Genomic DNA, 17,963 nt, shown 5'->3' on the forward strand with positions numbered 1-17,963 from the left:
CTAGCATGTACAGACATGGCCTCGGAACACAAGAGACCGAAAGGTCGAGCATGAGTCATATGGAGGATACGATCAACATGAAGATGTTCACTGATGATGACTAGTCCGTCTCACGTGATGATCGGACACGGCCTAGTTGACTCGGATCATGTAATCACTTAGATGACTAGAGGGATGTCTATCTGAGTGGGAGTTCATTAGATGAACTTAATTCTCCTGAACATAGTCAAAAGATCTTTGCAAATTATGTCGTAAGCTCGCGCTTTAGTTCCACTGTTTAGATGTGTTCCGAGAGAAAATATAGTTGAAAGTTGACAGTAGCGATTATGCGGACAGTAGAAAGCTTATGTCCTTAATGCACCGCTCAGTGTGCTGAACCCCAAACATCGTCTGTGGATGTTGCGAACATCGGACATACACGTTTTGATAACTACGTGATAGTTCAGTTAAACGGTTTAGAGTTGAGGCACCAAAGACGTTTTTGAAACGTCGCGGAACATATGAGATGTTTCGAGGGCTGAAATTGGGATTTCAGGCTCGTGCCCACGTCAAGAGGTATAAGACCTCCGACGATTTTCTTAGCCTGCAAACTAAGGGAGAAAAGCTCAATCGTTGAGCTTGTGCTCAGATTGTCTGAGTGCAACAATCACTTGAATCGAGTGGGAGTTGATCTTCCAGATGAGATAGTGATGTTTCTCCAAAGTCATTGCCACCAAGCTGCTAGAGCTTCGTGATGAACTATAACATATCAGGGATAGATATGATGATCCTTGAGGTATTCACGATGTTTGACACCGCGAAAGTAGAATCAAGAAGGAGCATCAATTGTTGATGGTTGGTGAAACCACTAGTTTCAAGAAGGGCAAGGGCAAGAAGGGATACTTCATGAAACGACAAATCAGCTGCTGCTCCAGTGAAGAAACCCAAGGTTGAACCTAAACCCGAGACTAAGTGCTTCTGTAATAAGGGGAACAGCCACTGGAGCAGAATTACCCTAGATACTTGGTAGATGAGAAGGCTGGCAAGGTCGATAGAAGTATATTGGATATACATTATGTTAATGTGTACTTTACTAGTACTCCTAGTAGCACCAGGGTATTAGATACCGGTTCGGTTGCTAAGTGTTAGTAACTCGAAATAAAAGGCTACGGAATAAACGGAGACTAGCTAAAGGTGAGCTGACGATGTGTGTTGGAAGTGTTTCCAAGTTTGATGTGATCAAACATCGCACGCTCCCTCTACCATCAAGATTAGTATTAAACCTGAATAATTGTCATTTGGTGTTTGCGTTGAGCATAGACATGATTGGATTATGTCTATCACAATACGGTTATTCATTTAAGGAGAATAATGGTTACTCTATTTATTTGAATAATACCTTCAATGGTCTTGCACCTAAAGGAATGGTTTATTGAATCTCGATCGTAGTGATACACATTTTCATGCCAAAAGATATAAGATAGTAATGATAGTACCACTTACTTGTGGCACTGCCATGTAAGTCATATTGGTATAAAACGCATGAAGAAGCTCCATGTTGATGGATCTTTGGACTCACTCGTTTTTGAAAAGTTTGAGACATGCGAACCATGTCTATTGGTGTATACGCATGAAGAAACTCCATGCAGATGGATCATTTGGACTCACTTGATTTTGAATCACTTGAGTTATGCAAATCATACCACATGGGCAAGATGACTGAAAGGCCTCGTTTTTCAGTAAGATGGAACAAGATAGCAACTTGTTGGAAGTAACACATTTTGATGTGTGCAGTCCAATGAGTGCTGAGGCATGCAGTGAATATCGTTATGTTCTTACTTCACAAATGATTCGAGTAGATGTTGAGCATATTTACTTGATGAAACACAAGTCTGAATTATTGAATGGTTCATATAATTTCAGAGTGAAGTTAAAGATCATCGTGACAAGAGGATAAAATGTCTATGATATGATCATAGAGATGAGTATCTGAGCTACGAGCTTTGGCACGCAATTAAGACATTGTGGAAATTGTTTCACAACTAATACCGCCTGGAACACCATAGTGTGTCCGAACATCATAGTTGCACCCTATTGGATATGGTGCATACCATGATGTCTCTTATCAAATTACCACTATCGTTCATGGGTTAGGCATTAGAGACAACCGCACTCACTTTAATAGGGCACCACGTAATTCCGTTGAGACGACACCGTTTGAACTATGGTTTGGAGAAACCTAAGTTGTCGTTTCTTAAAAGTTTGGGGCTGCGATGCTTATGTGAAAAGGTTTCGTCGTGATAAGCTCAAACCCAAAATGGATAAATACATCTTCATAGGATACCCAAAATGGTTGGGTATACCTCCTATCTCTGATCCGGAAGCAAAAGTAATTGTTTCTTGAACCGGGTCCTTTCTCGAGGAAAAGTTTCTCTCGAAAGTATTGAGTGGGAGGATGGTGGAGACTTGATGAGGTTATTGAACCGTCACTTCAAATAGTGTGTAGCAGGGCACAGGAAGTTGTTCCTGTGGCACCTACACCAATTGAAGTAGAAGCTTATGATAGTGATCATGAAACTTCGGATCAAGTCACTACCAAACCTTGTAGGTCGACAAGGATGCGTACTGCTTCAGAGTGGTACAGTAATCCTGTCTTGAAGGTCATGTTGCTAGACAATAATGAACCTACGAGCTATGGAGAAGCGATGGTGGGCCCGGATTCCGACGAATGGCTCGAGGCCATAAAATCTGAGAAAGGATCCATGACTTTGGAAGAAATACTTGATGGTCGTAAGGCCGTTGGGTACAGATGGATTTTAAAAGGAAGACAGACAATGATGGTAAGTATCACCATTAAGAAAGCTCGACTTGTCGTTAAAGATGTTTTCCGACAAGTTCAAGGAGTTGACTACGGTGAGGCTTTCTCACTCATAGCGATGCTAAGAGTCTGTTGGAATTGGATTAGCAGTTACTGCATTATTTATGAAATCTTGCATATAGGATGTCAAAACATTGTTTCCTCGACAGTTTTCTTGAGGAAAGGTTGTATGTGATACAACCAGAAGGTTTTGACAATCCTGAAGAATGCTAACAAATATGCAAAACTCCAGCAATCCTTCTAAGGACTGGAGTAAGCATCTCGGAGTTGGAATGTACGCTTTGATGAGATGATCAAAGATTTTGGGTTTATACAAAAGTTTATGAGAAACTTGTATTTCCAAAGAAGTGAGTGGGAGCACTATAGTATTTTTGATGAGTATATGTTGTTGACATATTGTTGATCAGAAATGATGTAGAATTTCTGGAATGCATATAGGGTTATTTGAAAAGTGTTTTCAATAGAAAACCTGGATTAAGATGCTTGAACATTAAGCATCAAGATCTATGAGGATAGATCAAAGACCGCTAAATGGTACTTTCAAATGAGAACATACCTTGACATGATCTTGAAGGTGTTCAAGATGGATCAGTCAAAGAAGGAGTTCTTGCCTGATTTGTAAGGTATGAAGTTAAGAGTTAAAGCTCGACCACGGCAGAAGAGAGAGAAAGGACGAAGGTCGTCCCCTATGCTTCAGACGTAGGCTCTATAGTATGCTATGCTGTGTACCGCACCAGAAGTGTGCCTTGCCATGAGTCAGTCAAGGGGTACAAGAATGATCCAAGAATAGATCATTGGACAGCGGTCAAAATTGTCCTTGGAGTAAATAAAGGACATGTTTCTCGATTATGGAGGTGATAAAGAGTTCGGCGTAAAGGGTTACGTCGATGCAAGCTTTAACACCTATCCGAATGACTCTGAGTAGCAAACCGGATACGTATGGTGGAGCAACCATTTGGAATAGCTCCAAGTGGAGCGTGGAAGCAGCATTTACAATATGACATAGAGAATTGCAAAGTACATACGGATCTGAATGTTGCAGACCCGTTGACTAAAACTTCTCTCACAAGCAAAACATGATAAAACCCCAGAACTCATTGAGTCTTAATCACATGATGATGTGAACTAGTTTAGTGACACTAGTAAACTCTTTGGATGTTGGTCACATGGCGATGTGACCTATCAGTGTTAATCACATGATGATGTGAACTAGACTCTAGTGCAAGTGGGAGACTGTTGGAAATATGCCCTAGAGGCAATAATAAATTAGTTATTATTATATTTCCTTGTTCATGATAATCGTTTATTATCCATGCTATAATTGTATTGATAGGAAACTCAGATACATGTGTGGGTACATAGACAACACCATGTCCCTAGTAAGCCTCTAATTGACTAGCTCATTGATCAATAGATGGTTACGGTTTCCTGACCATGGACATTGGATGTCGTTGATAACGGGATCACATCATTAGGAGAATGATGTGATGGACAAGACCCAATCCTAAGCCTAGCACAAAGATCGTAGTTCGTATGCTAAAGCTTTTCTAATGTCAAGTATCATTTCCTTAGACCATGAGATTGTGCAACCCCCGGATATCGTAGGAATGCTTCAGGTGTACCAAACGTCACAACGTAACTGGGTGGCTATAAAGGTGCACTACAGGTATCTCCGAAAGTGTTTGTTGGGTTGGCACGATCAAGACTGGGATTTGTCACTCCGGTTCACAGAGAGGTATCTCTGGGCCCACTCGGTAGGACATCATCATAATGTGCACAATGTGACCAAGGGGTTGATCACGGGATGATGTGTTACGGAACGAGTAAAGAGACTTGCCGGTAACGAGATTGAATAAGGTATTGATATACCGACGATCGAATCTTGGGCAAGTACAATACCGTTAGACAAAGGGAATTGTATACGGGATCGATTGAGTCCTTGACATCGTGGTTCATCCGATGAGATCATCGTGGAACATGTGGGAGCCAACATGGGTATCCAGATCCCGCTGTTGGTTATTGACCGGAGAATGTCTCGGTCATGTCTGCATGGTTCCCGAACCCGTAGGGTCTACACACTTAAGGTTCGATGATGCTAGGGTTATAAAGGAAGATTGTATGTGGTTGCCGAATGTTGTTCGGAGTCCGGGATAAGATCCGAACGTCACGAGGAGTTCCGGAATGGTCCGGAGGTAAAGATTTATATATGGGAAGTCCTGTTTTGGTTAACGGAAAAAGTTTCGGGTTTTATCGGTAACGTACCGGGACCATCGGGAGGGTCCCGGGGGTCCACCAAGTGGGGCCACCATCCCAGGAGGGCTGCATGGGCCAAGTGTGGGAGGGGACCAGCCCCAGGTGGGCTGGTGCGCCCCCCCCACCAAGGCCCAAGGCGCAGGGAAGAGTGGGAGGGGCAAACCCTAGGGCAGATGGGCCCTAAGGCCCACCCCAGGTGCGCCTCCCCTCTCTCCCCCTCTGGCCGCCACCCAGATGGGATCTGGGGGCTGCCGCCACCCCTGGGGAGGGAACCCTAGAGGGGGCGCAGCCCCCTCCCCTTCCCCTATATATAGTTGAGGTCTAGGGGCTGCCCAACACATGGTCTTCTCTCCCTCTTGGCGCAGCCCTACCTCTCTCCCTTCTCCTCTCCCGCGGTGCTTGGCGAAGCCCTGCAGGATTGCCACGCTCCTCCATCACCACCACGCCGTTGTGCTGCTGCTGGATGGGGTCTTCCTCAACCTCTCCCTCTCTCCTTGCTGGATCAAGGCATGGGAGACGTCACCGGGCTATACGTGTGTTGAACGCGGAGGTGCCGTCCGTTCGGCACTAGAATCTCCGGTGATTTGGATCACGACGAGTACGACTCCTTCACCCCCGTTCTCTTGAACGCTTCTGCTTAGCGATCTACAAGGGTATGTAGATGCACTCTCCTTCCCCTCGTTGCTGGTTTCTCCATAGATAGATCTTGGTGACACGTAGGAAAATTTTGAATTTCTGCTACGTTCCCCAACAGCCAGGACCCCAGCCATCCTCCATTACAAGAGGCTTAATGTACATAAAGTAGGGGCGTTACTGGTAACGCCAGCCTTAAGTGCTGTTAATGCCTATAAAGACTACGAAGTGAATGTCCGACTGTTGTAGTTCCTTCTGACTCCTGGTCTTCGATAGATCGAGTGGTTCTCTGTATGGTTGAGTGACGGTAGGGAGGAGGACCTCCGAGTGACCTGACTGTCGAGTGGATTGCACTCGACATCTCCGACTGGTGGTATCTTGTTGTCTCTTGGATTCCTTATCTTCTAGGATAGTGACCTTGGGTAGGACGTATAGGTCAGGCCTATGGTCCTACCCCAGGTCTGTATCCTCATCACTCGGCTGTGCAGCTACAACGGCGAGGCGCTGCAGTGGCGGCGGTGCAAAGCATCTTGGATGGTGCTGCCCAATTTCTTCGAGGTGGTGAAATGTGTGATGCTCGGATGAAAATCTTGCACGGCTCTTGCCGGGCCGGCAACGATGGCGCCTGTGGGTGTCGTTTCCCTCCTTGGAGGCGTTGCCGAGGGTATTCGACATCTCCCTCGCTCGTATGGAATTGGTTGTTGTCTCCCGGCGAAAGCCTTGATTCGGTCGGATCGGCATGATGGCGGCGTACTTGACGTCGTTCCTCTGTTGAGAGCATCGTGTTTGGAGGCATGGCCTGGTTCCTCGTTGCTCTCCTCCGGTGTTTGCTGTGGCCCAATTTTGATTATTGGCGGTGCTATGCACAGCCGTCGTCGGTGCGTCCAAGACGGTGTTTTCCTCGGATCGGATCAAGTCCTGCCATTTACTTGCCACTTCTCTTCGGCATTTAGGGTGGATGGTGCATTGACAAGCGAAGTTCCGTGGGAGCAGTTGGTCTTCTGAGGTGCCGACATGGGTCGAGACGTGGTGTTGTTATCTGTTGGGCAAGCACTTGTCCTTTGTAGTGTTGTATGGTCGTTGGTGGCCTGGGTGTGGTGGTTGTGCTACACTCGTTGTTCGCAGCGAGTGATAGTCATTTTGTACTTATAATTCTACCTTCTATAAAGCTATGGTACGCCTAGGCGTACTCTCGAAAAAAGCTTATATTGGCTGCTATGGCAAAAGGGGACCATAGCCCCCCACCTACCCTACAAATCCATTATATGCTGAGCACCTGTGGTAATTTGGACTAGTGTAGGCTTTAGCAATTATACTAGATTGGTTTGCTTTGGTCTGCGCAGAGACCGAACAGTCACAGCCCGTTTCAATCCATGGACAAAACCTGGATCGAGTGACCAATTCGACTGTACCTCTGTATGATATCAGCGATTTCATCTGCCACGCACGGGTTAGGTGTCGTTGTCGCCGGTGCCGTCTGCCTGACACCAAGCCTTTCGTGGCTGGTGCGTGTGCCCCCTCTCGCCTCTGTAGGTAGGTAGATATGCTGATGACCACAAAGCTGTGCAAACTTGGCTTGGTTGGATTGCCCAGATTACTTCAGAAATCATTATGTCTGATTGGGCTTGGTCGTCAATTGCTTATGCCCTTTTCACGTTAGGCTTTGTCCATGGTTTGAGCTTGTAGTTTGAATCTAAAAATCAGAAACACTTTGGATTAGGTTGGGTTGAAAAAACGTACAATTTGGTTTGGTTTGGTTTGGGTTCTAGCTGATTCTTTTTTGGATCGGTTTGGTTCGGATCCTAGATGTGTGATGCTATGGGTTGGACTGGCTTTGGTTTGGATGCGAAGCTATTCCCAGCCTTAGTTGCAATATCTGAATTTGTGGATTTGTTTATCAGTTTGAGCATTTGAATTTCCCCCGTTTCCCCTCTCTTGAGTCAGATGTTAGATGCCACTTAACATCTTCTCTTCCCTAGGGTAAAAAGGGGCCATTGCCCCCCCCCCCCACCCCACCACATAAACACACACACACTCATCACTCTAGCAATCTACTATGTATACCTTTTTTTTGCGAGAAGCATTATGTATATATAGGCTTGGGTTTATAAATACATGTTGGGTTTTGTCAAGTTTGATTTAGAGTACGTACGCGTGGCTAGCAACTTGAGAATTGATGAAATTGAGTTAATTTGATTTAGAAGAAGAAGAAGAAGATATAAAACCAGACATAGTAATTTGGAAAAAGGAAAAAATGTTTCTTTTTTCAGAAAAGGGGGGGGGGGGGGGGGAAGCAAAGGTAAATGTGGGCCATTGGATGAGCGATGGATGGGTGAGAGAGACCATCCATCGGTCTGTCTGTGTAGTAAGTAGTATGTTGACTAGTCCAAGCAAGCCAAGGAAGAGAAGAGATCAGATCAGATCTCATCTCAGTCTCCTCTGCTCAGGTCGCCGGCGATGGCGATGGCGCCGTCCCTCCGCACCACCGTCCTGCTCCTCCTCTTCCTCCTCGCCGCCTCTTCTCAGGCGGAGGCGGCACAAGCGGCGGAGGACGGCATCCGGGTCCTCTCCGCCGAGAAAAGGGTACGTACTACGAACCATCTCAAATCTGAATCTGAATCGGAATCCTAATCCCCATCCCCCATACAAGTAGCAGTCAGCCAGATTACTACTACTACTCTAATTTGCCTGGCCGCCTGGCCAACAAGAAAGAAAGTTTAGTTTGTTACTCGAATCCAATCGAATCGAATCCAATCCGTGTGGTGTGGTGTGGTGTGGTGTGGGTGTGGTGTGAGGTACTCCGATCCCTGCTTTGCTGCTGCTAATTTTTACTAGGATAGGTTAGGATAGGACACCCTGGTGTTGATATACAATTGTCTCTGCACTGCAGGCAGGCAGGCAGGCAGGCTGATTATATACAGATAGATAGATAGATAAATTTGAGCTGATTTATGATGATGCCTTCCTTCCTTCCTTCCTTTCTTTCATTCAGGATTGGTATTGGTATTGGTATTGGTATTGGTATTGGTATTGCATAGCATTTCTTTCTTTCTTTCTTTCTTTCATTAAGGGTGATTTGGTCGCAACAGCAACACTAACCAAGCCTACTCATGCCTGCAGATCGACCTCACCGGCCCCATCGTCAAGGTCTTCCTCACCCTCAAGGTTGGTAATTCATTCTCCTCATTACATCCATCCATCCCGCTCTCACCAACTGCTACCTTCCTTACTACTCACACACACACACTTTAACTTCCTACTGCCAGGTCCAGAACGCCGCCACCGGCGCCGACGCCTCACACGTCCTCATCGCCTTCACGCCTGCCGAGGCCGACCACCTCGCCATCGTCAAGGCCACCCGGGCCGAGGGCAAGCGCAAGAAGAAGGCCTACATCCCGCTCCCAGTAACACCCGCCGACGCCGCCACCGCCGCTCCCAACGGCGCCCGCCTCTACTCCATCTCCCTTCCCAGCCCACTAAAACCCGCCGAGACCACCACGGTGGAGGTCTTCTACGTGCTCACCCACTCCCTCGAGCCCTTCCCTGCCGAGATCACCCAGTCCGAGTCCCAGCTCGTGTACTACCGCGACAGCGCCGTCATCCTCTCGCCGTACCATGTCCAGGAGCAGGGCACCTACGTCAAGACGCCCAGCAGCAGGGTCGAGTCCTTCACCAGGGCCGACCCCACCAGCCGCTCGGGCCCTGATGTCAAATACGGCGCGTACAGCAACCAGCTCCCATACGCCTACTCGCCCATCATTCTGCATTATGAGAACAACCATGCGTTTGCTGTCGTCGAGGAGCTCGTGCGCAAGGTGGAGATCTCCCACTGGGGGAACGTCCAGGTCACCGAGCACTACAAGTTGAAGCATGGCGGTGCCAAGCACAAAGGAGTCTTTTCAAGGTTTGCTGCAACCCCTGTCTTATGCCTTTTATCCCTTCACAATATCTGCTTATTTAAAAAAATGTTTTGACATACAGAAAATGGGAACTGTGTTAGTATTTTCATTACAAGCCGCTATCTATCGTGCCAATAACATTGTCGAAATCCTGAATGAAATGACTCCAGCAAACTCTAGCGCATTACCTGAACACTTGATTAAAAGCGGCAACTGGGATACTTCAGACTCTATGATTGCCATCCTCAGTTACAAATTATCTCTGTTATTTGTCAACTTCTTACAACAGTATAGGTCTGGTAGCTGTGAGATGAATAATGTATAACCTACTATCTTCCTGTACTGCTGTACTTTTGGCTAGGTGATGTATGCCATGTTGAAATCAAACAGCACTAGGCAAATACAGTATACATGAACTACCACTCTAACAGTATGCCTTATGGATTTGAAATCTGGATGATTTCTTCCAAGCTGTATTAACAAATCGATCATTCTGTGTCTTTGTGTTGGTCAATAAGTCCAAATCTTTCTAGTAACTCGTTTTGACGTTTGTTGCCAGGCTCGAGTACCCGTCTAGGCAGTCTATTAGTGGAATACATTGATTTTTGAATCTACGATTGCCATGATCAATTACAGATTATCTCTCTGATTATTCGTCAACTTCTTTCAATAGTATAGGTCCGGTAGCAGAGAAATAAAGTGTATGCAGTCCACTGTCTCCCATTATACAGCTTTACTTTTGGCTATGTGATTTATGCCAGACAAATACATGAACTGACAGCATGCATTTATAGACTAGGAATCAGTATCTTAACAAATCAATCATTCTGTATCTTGTGTTTGTCAATCAAGTCCAGTGCTTTGTGGCAACTCATTTATAATTTTTGTTGCTAGGCTCGAGTATCAGGCTAGGCAATCTATCAGCGGAGCGTCATCATTTAAGAATCTTCTTGCAAGGTTGCCTCCACGAGTTCATTCAGTCTACTATCGTGATGAGATTGGTAACATCTCCTCATCCCATCTGCGCAGTGATTCATACAAGGTATTGGATGTTTCTCCACAGATGCTGCTAGTGTTAGTTGCAAATAAGATACCTGCTGGTTTCATTGTTGATTTGGAACTAATGTTGGCACATGGTTTTGTTATTTCAGTCAGAACTAGAAATTGAACCAAGATATCCGCTTTTTGGTGGGTGGCACTGCACTTTCACCATCGGCTATGGTATGCCACTGCAAGATTTCCTGTTTGAATCGGCTGATGGCCGACGCTTTGCCAATCTTACATTTGGATGCCCTCTACTGAATACTGTGGTTGATAATCTTACCATCAAGGTAAGGCAGCACAAAGCTCAATTCTGATGAAACATATTTCTCATTACTGGTAAAGTAGAATGCTATTCATGTAGTATCCTGTAGCAGCAGCGCCTGTCCTGTTGCAGCTCTGCTCTTAGAATGTGTACATAAGCAAGCGGCAAGCCTGTACAGTTATAGTGATTCTCATATTCTGTATGATCATTTTCCAGAGCTGACTATTCATGTTCTTTACAATCTCGGATCTTTTAGAACTTGTCATTACCTGCAAGTACTAAATAAACAAAAAGAAAATATATTCTTGAGAATCAACTCAACTGGGATAGAAGATTGTACGAATGTAGTTGTAGCTCCTTTTTATTTACACATCTAGCAGCCTCATTTATTAAACCTTGTAATAAATGTGACAGGTTGTGCTTCCCGAGGGATCGAAAAGCCCGCAGGCTGTTGTTCCTTTCGAGACCGAGCAACATCTTGAGGTAATCATCCCATGTTTCCGTCAACTACATGAAAAAGGAAGAAATTTGCTCATACTGCGTAAATAAGCTACCTCAAAGTAAATTTGCTACCTCAAAGTAAATTTGTTTCTGGTTTGATGATATCGTTTTCCCTTTCTCGAGTCCTGGTTGTGATGATGACATATGGCACTGATGCAGACTAGCTATTCATACCTGGATGTTGTGGGGAGGACGACAGTGGTGATAAAGAAGAAAAACGTAGTAGGAGAGCACAATGTTCCATTCCAGGTAGGTATTTTGGAGAGCGGCGAGCCCTGTTTCTTCTTTTATTTAGGTTTTGTTGATCCAGTATCTTACCATTCTGTGAACTGCATGCAGGTGTACTACGAGTTCAGCCCGATCTTCATGCTGGCGGAGCCGCTGATGCTGGTAACCGCAGTGCTGCTCTTGTTCGCGGCGTGCATTGTGTATCTTCACACGGATCTTTCCATCGCGAAATCGCAGGCCTCCTGAAGGAGGAGTAGCTGCAAACTAGTCGTTGTGATGAAGTAATTGATGGTGGTGAAACATTAGCTTTGGGGAGTTTTGTAGAAGAAGCAAGCATGACGATAATTGATTGCTGTAGGAACTTTGACTCTTTTATTTTCCTGTGGAAGAAAAAGAAAAATCACAATTGGATTGGATGTTGAGCAACAACTTGGTTAGTCTGATCAAGATACGTTTACCTTGATTCAACTTTCCGTCAATTAGTTGAGATCTTTTCCACCCTTTAGTCGTAACTATGAGTACAAAATATAAAAAATGTTGAGAGTAGTCGGCCATCCCAACTTTGTGCTTCTAACATATTTTCCCTGAATTTGCAGATGCTGAGTTCATTCGTGATGCAGGCCCAAAAGAAATTAAAACAATTTCAGAATTTCAGAAATTAAAAATATAGATGAAAAATGCTAGAACAACCAACCAATGCAAAACACTAAACACAAGCGATGCTCCAATCTTCGAACGTCCCCAATCTCTCTCTCGCAAACCAAACCCTAGCCTGGCCTAGCAACAATGGCGCCGTGAATCCAATCCAATCCAATCGGAGCCGAATCGAATCGTGCCGGACGGACGGAGGGAGGAAGAAGAGAGAGGGGAGAGATGGTGGGGCGCAACGAGGAGAAGGCGCGGCTGGCGCTGGCCGCCATGAACAAGCTGGGGTTCGGCCGGAAGCAGGCCACTCCCGTGCTCAAGCGCCTCTTCAGGCTCTTCGACCGGCAGTGGGAGCCCATCGAGGCCGACTCCTACCGCGCCCTCGCCGAAGCAATCCTCGACGACCAACTCCAATCCCAATCCCAATCCCAATCCCAACCACAGCACCAGGTCCAATCATCTCCTTCTTCTTCCTTTCCCCTCCCCTCCCCTCCCCTCCCCTTCCCTTCCCTTCCCTTCCGTCGGTTCGGAACTCATGACAAGATTGTTCTTTTTTTTTTCCAGCCCAACGGCGGCGGCGGCGGCGGCAATGAGGCGCCGGGGCAGGAGGAGGAGCTGGATGCCATGCCAGAAATCTCCACCCCTTCCACAACCCCCTCTTTCAGAGCCACACCACCGCAAAGCTCCAGCTCCAGGACCCATTTCAGAGCCCCTGCCTCTGCCTCTGCTCCTCCACCCGGATCCACAGCCAGAGGCATAGTGGAAAGGGTTGTCTTGGCCCCAGCCCCAGGCGCACCCTCACCAACCGCACTGCTCACCAAGCACAAGCAGATGATGGATGCAGAGTTTCAGCAGCCTGCCTTCTTCCCCAAACACCCCAACCCCCAACCCCCTCAACCTCAACCTGTCGACATGGACGCGTCCGGCTGTCCGGATGTGCAGCCTGGCTTGATTCTCCGCTCCCGCAACCGCAACCACAACCTCAACCTCAACGCTTCCTCCTCTTCCGAGCTCAATGCGTTGCTTCCGCCTGACCGTGACCGAAATCCTCACCACATTTCAGGTTCCAACTCTTCCACCTCATCCATCCTTTTGCCCCTGTATAAATTACTACTACATTATAGGCCCCGTCGACATGAGGTTAAGCAGATTGGTTGATATCTTTTATATTGGTATTGTAGAGCATGCATCACACTACACTTTGAGCATTTGGTCCCTATTATTAATAACATATATCTGTATATGCTGCATTAGGATATCAATCATTTTTAATGGATGTTAACCAATTCAGCAGCTTGCTAGTGCCTGCTTATGTTATTGTAACAAAACACTTAATTTGCTTATGTTGTTGCAGCCTTCTATCATGCTTACAAGATTTTATCTTTGTTTTCTTCAGTTGCTCACTTGCCCTGTAACATCCCTATCTTTGTTTTCTTCAGTTGGTCGATCGGTTCAGTTTCGTACATTGTTATATATATGAAACTGATATTGCTAGCATCAATTACACAACATGCACCCTCTGAATTGAATTGATCGGTTCAGTTTTGTGTATTGTTCACAGAAATTGCTATCAACACAGGTTGCAATCTTTGCTTGTTAACTTAATGTTATAATAAGTAAGACCTGCTGAATCTTTTTTTTTTTTTGCTTGGTTGGTGGAACTCTTGTTACAGAATGTGTCAAACAAGTCTTTAATCTTGCTGTCATTGTTTTCTTTTCTTGACTAATCATCTTATTCTGATTCATTCATCTCTTTTGGACTTGACACAGGTAGTGATAAAAACAGGGCAATTCAGCATCACAACAGAAATGCAGAGATGCCTGCTGTATCTGTGGAGCCAACAAGCAGCAGCACACTGATCAATGGAACAGGGTCTCAAGTGCAGGAGATTGATGTCGCGTCATCCCCTGGGGCGAGGTTAAGCTGTCTCTGAAATGCAGCGCACACCCATCAAAGCTCAACATGCCTGATCTGGAAGCAGTTTACAAGATGGTTGAGGACAAATACCACTGCTCGGACAAGCTTCTTCCTCCTGATTTCTCCATTCCTGGCCTCATGGCCGAGATATGCCAGAGTGTCGTGCAGCTGGGCACTCAACATACTGTGGAGCATATTACACAATCACGTACCGTTGGTAACGGCAGCACGTCTAAATGCGTGGAGGGTGGTTCAGCGAGTTCAACTACTGCCCCGCAACCGCATTCGGCACTTTCAAGGACTACCCATGATGTACATGACATATCCAAGGGACAAGAAAATGTCAAGATACCGATAGCAAATGAGTCTGGCAGAGGAAAATGCCCACCATCGTTTTCCTACGTACCAGGCAACGAGGTATTTCAAAATGGTATTGTGAACATCTCCCTTGCACAGATTGGTGCTGAAGACTGTTGTGCTGATTGCTTTGGCGACTGCTTGTCTGCGCCTGTACCATGCGCTTGTGCAAGAGTCACCGGGGGTGAATATGCATACACACCGGGCGGTTTGGTAAAGCCAGATTTCATTGACAAGTGTGTCTCCATGAACCGGGTTCCCGAAGCACATCACAAGGTCTTTTGCAAGACGTGCCCGCTCGAGAGGTCGAGAGATAAAGCCTCACCAGAGCCTTGCAGGGGCCACCTTGTTCGGAAATTCATCAAGGAGTGCTGGAGCAAATGCAGGTGCAGCACGCGGTGCGGCAACCGTGTGGTCCAACGCGGCATAAGATTCAACCTTGAGGTTAGTATTTTGGTGAATGTATTCCTCCTTTATTTGCCGTGTGCAGCAGGCTGATCATTATGCTGATGCCGGATGGCTTTCTTCTTACCATATAGGTGTTTTCCACGGGAAATGGGAGGGGTTGGGGGCTGCGCACGCAGAATGCATTGCCAAAAGGAGCTTTTGTGTGCGAATATGCGGGGGAAATACTAACATGCGCAGAAGTACAGGAGCGGGCGGTCGAGAACATGAAGAATGCTAGGTATACACATGCGGTAGTGTTGGATGCTGGCTGGTCTTCGGGAGGGTCGCTGAAGGACGAAGAGGCCTTGTGCCTAGATGGAACCTTTTATGGGAATGTTGGCAGATTCATCAACCACAGGTGTGCTCTTGTCTTGTCTTGTCTTTAATAACAGGGTCATTGCTCTTTCTTGAATGACACAGCAAAAAAATGAAGAGGCTTAACTAACTACATCTTGTCATCCCAATTGATGATGTAGATGCCGTGACTCAAATCTGGCCATGGTTCCTGTTCAAGTGGAGACTCCTGATCGGCACTATTACCATGTGAGCCACTAACTAAGAACTAGTCTTAACAAGCAATTTGACTGATGCAGTGTTTTTTCAGACTCTGAAAGTAGCATAAGCATAAGGTAGACACAGGAAGGAAGCTGATGATGCTATTTGTTTTTGATGATGATGATGATGATGATTATGGAAAACAGGTTGCATTCTTCACTAGCAGGAAGGTGGAGGCCCTAGAGGAACTGACATGGGTATGTATGTATGTATGTATGCACAGTTTGTTCTTGTTAATAGTACTTAGTAATGAAGCAAAGCATAAGCATTGTTTGTTGGTGAGACCAAGGAAGGTGTGTACGCGTCTGTAAAGTGAGTTGCTGCTATTGTTGATTGGTTGGTTGGTTTGGTTTGGTTTGGTTTGGTTGCAGGACTATGGGATTGATTTCGACGAGGAGTTGGGGCCGGTGAAGGTGTTTGAGTGCCTGTGTGGAAGCAAGTACTGCCGAGGAAGTCATCGGCATTGGCATCGTCAGCGCCTGAGTATGTTTGTTTGTGTCCTCTCCTCTCCTTCCTTGCTTGCTTGCTTGCTTCCTTCTTTGCTTCCTTGCTTCCTTCCTTGGGTTTTGTTCTGTTGTTTTACGAAAATGGCTAGGCTAGGAGTGATAGTTTTGTGGTTTGTGTGTTGGTTTTGCAGGGAATGGGAATGGGAAGAAGAGAAGCAGGATTGAAGGGTGTTGATGCCATGCCTGTTAACTCATTCACCAAGTAATAGTAGTACTAGTACTAGTAGTAGTAGTAGTAGTAGGCAATTGACCTGGCTGAAGCAATGTTGTTGGTGGAACAATGCTGTCTCTCTTTCTGATGCTGCTGCTGCTGCTCTGTTCAGTGTAGTGAAATGAAAATGAAGCAAAGCATCCATGAGAAGATGAATGAGGTGGTGTAGTGACCTTGAGGCAAGAGAGTTAGTTATTATTCAGTCACCTTGAGGCAAAAGAGATGAATGATTGCTTGCACATCTAATACGTACATATAATGTACATCCAGTACGTACTAGGCTGGATTGGAACAGCAACAGGGCACAAGAGCAGAGACGAGGGTAACAACTGAGAGAGAGCACGGTCGTAGTCAGCACGGTCGCCGGCCTCTTCACCGGCAATGAACTGGGCGTGGCCATCCTGACTTTGGGTCTCCTCGAGATCGTAGGCAGGGACATGACCACCGTCGTAGATCACATCCTCCATGAACTGGTCGTAGTAGGGGTCATTGACCGGTGGCGTTGGTGTTGGCATTCCGTCGAACAAGACGCGGGGGGATGGCATGGTGCCCGTAAATGGCGACCGTGCTTGCTTTCTTTGCATCTCGACGGACGGCCGACCGCCGATGCTGGACCCAGGGGTGACGTTGAGGTCGATGACGGCCGACGGGCGCGGGGTGGACGTCGCGATCGCGCTCACGTCCGGCGACCCTGAGAAACGGGTCTGGCCGTCGTGCCTTGGCGGGGGGAAGCCGTGCGACATAGGCGTGGTCCGCGACGTCGGCGACTGGCAGTGCGGAGGCCGGGCGACCGACGAGTCTGTGCTGGCCGGGCCGACGGCCGCTGCAGAGAAACCGGCTGGACGACAAATGCCAAGCATGAGGAGGGCGTGCGCTTTGTTGACGATGGCCTCCTTCTCCTCGACCTTGGCCTTGCGCCACGCGTCCTCCATCGCAGCGTGCTCGGCGGCGAACTTGCCCGCGGCGGCGTTGTCCTTGATGACCGCCCTCCGGTTCCTCCTCTTCGTCGATTCCGCGTCCAAGTTGGCGATCTCCTACGGCATGCACTCCGACCGTGGCTTCCTTGGCGCCTTGGCCTTCTTCTTGGCCATTTCGGGCGGGTCGACGGCCAGACCACCAGAGTTCGGCTGGGCGTCGACCATGGACGGGGGAGGGAGGGGGACGGTGGGATGTGGGAGGGTTTGGGGGGAAATGGCGCCAAAGGGGGTGCATTTTTTTGCTTTGTGCCACCGACAGGCGGGCCAGGGGTGGACAAGCGCGCGTGTCCCGCCCGTCCGCGCGCTGTCTGTTTCACCCCAAAATCGGCGCAAACTTGGGCCGGAGACGGGTCGAAAGTGGACAGAAAACAGACAATAGTCCGTTTGCTCCCGCGTGTTGGGCCGTCTGGTTCATCCATTTTACCTCAAACGGGCGTGTGCGGACAGCATGGGGTCGCCCGGTGGAGTTGGCCTTACTACCTTACACGCACGCTATGCTATGCCGGAAAGACAAATAGCCACCCAAGACAAGGAAGCACCTTGGTCGGTCGGTCAGTCATGAGATCTCACACACATACATACATGCATGCATGCATGCATACATACATACGCGACTTGCAACCGTCGTGTCGTGTCGTGACCCCTCTTTGAGGAGCTCCATGAATGATAT

The 17,963-nt window shown here is 47.2% G+C and overlaps 1 protein-coding gene and 1 pseudogene across 1 annotated transcript; both read left to right on the forward strand.

Moving 5' to 3' along the window:
- Positions 1-8,050: 8,050 nt before the first annotated feature.
- LOC123191271 (dolichyl-diphosphooligosaccharide--protein glycosyltransferase subunit 1B) lies at positions 8,051-12,145 on the forward strand. The gene is made up of 8 exons (XM_044604088.1): positions 8,051-8,326; positions 8,864-8,908; positions 9,010-9,647; positions 10,537-10,684; positions 10,794-10,973; positions 11,363-11,431; positions 11,609-11,698; positions 11,789-12,145. The coding sequence occupies exons 1-8, from the start codon at positions 8,201-8,203 to the stop codon at positions 11,921-11,923; spliced, it is 1,431 nt and encodes a 476-aa protein (XP_044460023.1). The 5' UTR covers positions 8,051-8,200; the 3' UTR covers positions 11,924-12,145.
- Positions 12,146-12,329: 184 nt separating this feature from the next.
- Positions 12,330-16,579, forward strand: LOC123191270 (probable inactive histone-lysine N-methyltransferase SUVR2; annotated as a pseudogene).
- Positions 16,580-17,963: the final 1,384 nt, after the last annotated feature.

The sequence above is a fragment of the Triticum aestivum genome, chromosome 2A (genome assembly GCF_018294505.1).
Source record: "Triticum aestivum cultivar Chinese Spring chromosome 2A, IWGSC CS RefSeq v2.1, whole genome shotgun sequence".
Taxonomy (NCBI): Eukaryota; Viridiplantae; Streptophyta; class Magnoliopsida; order Poales; family Poaceae; genus Triticum; species Triticum aestivum.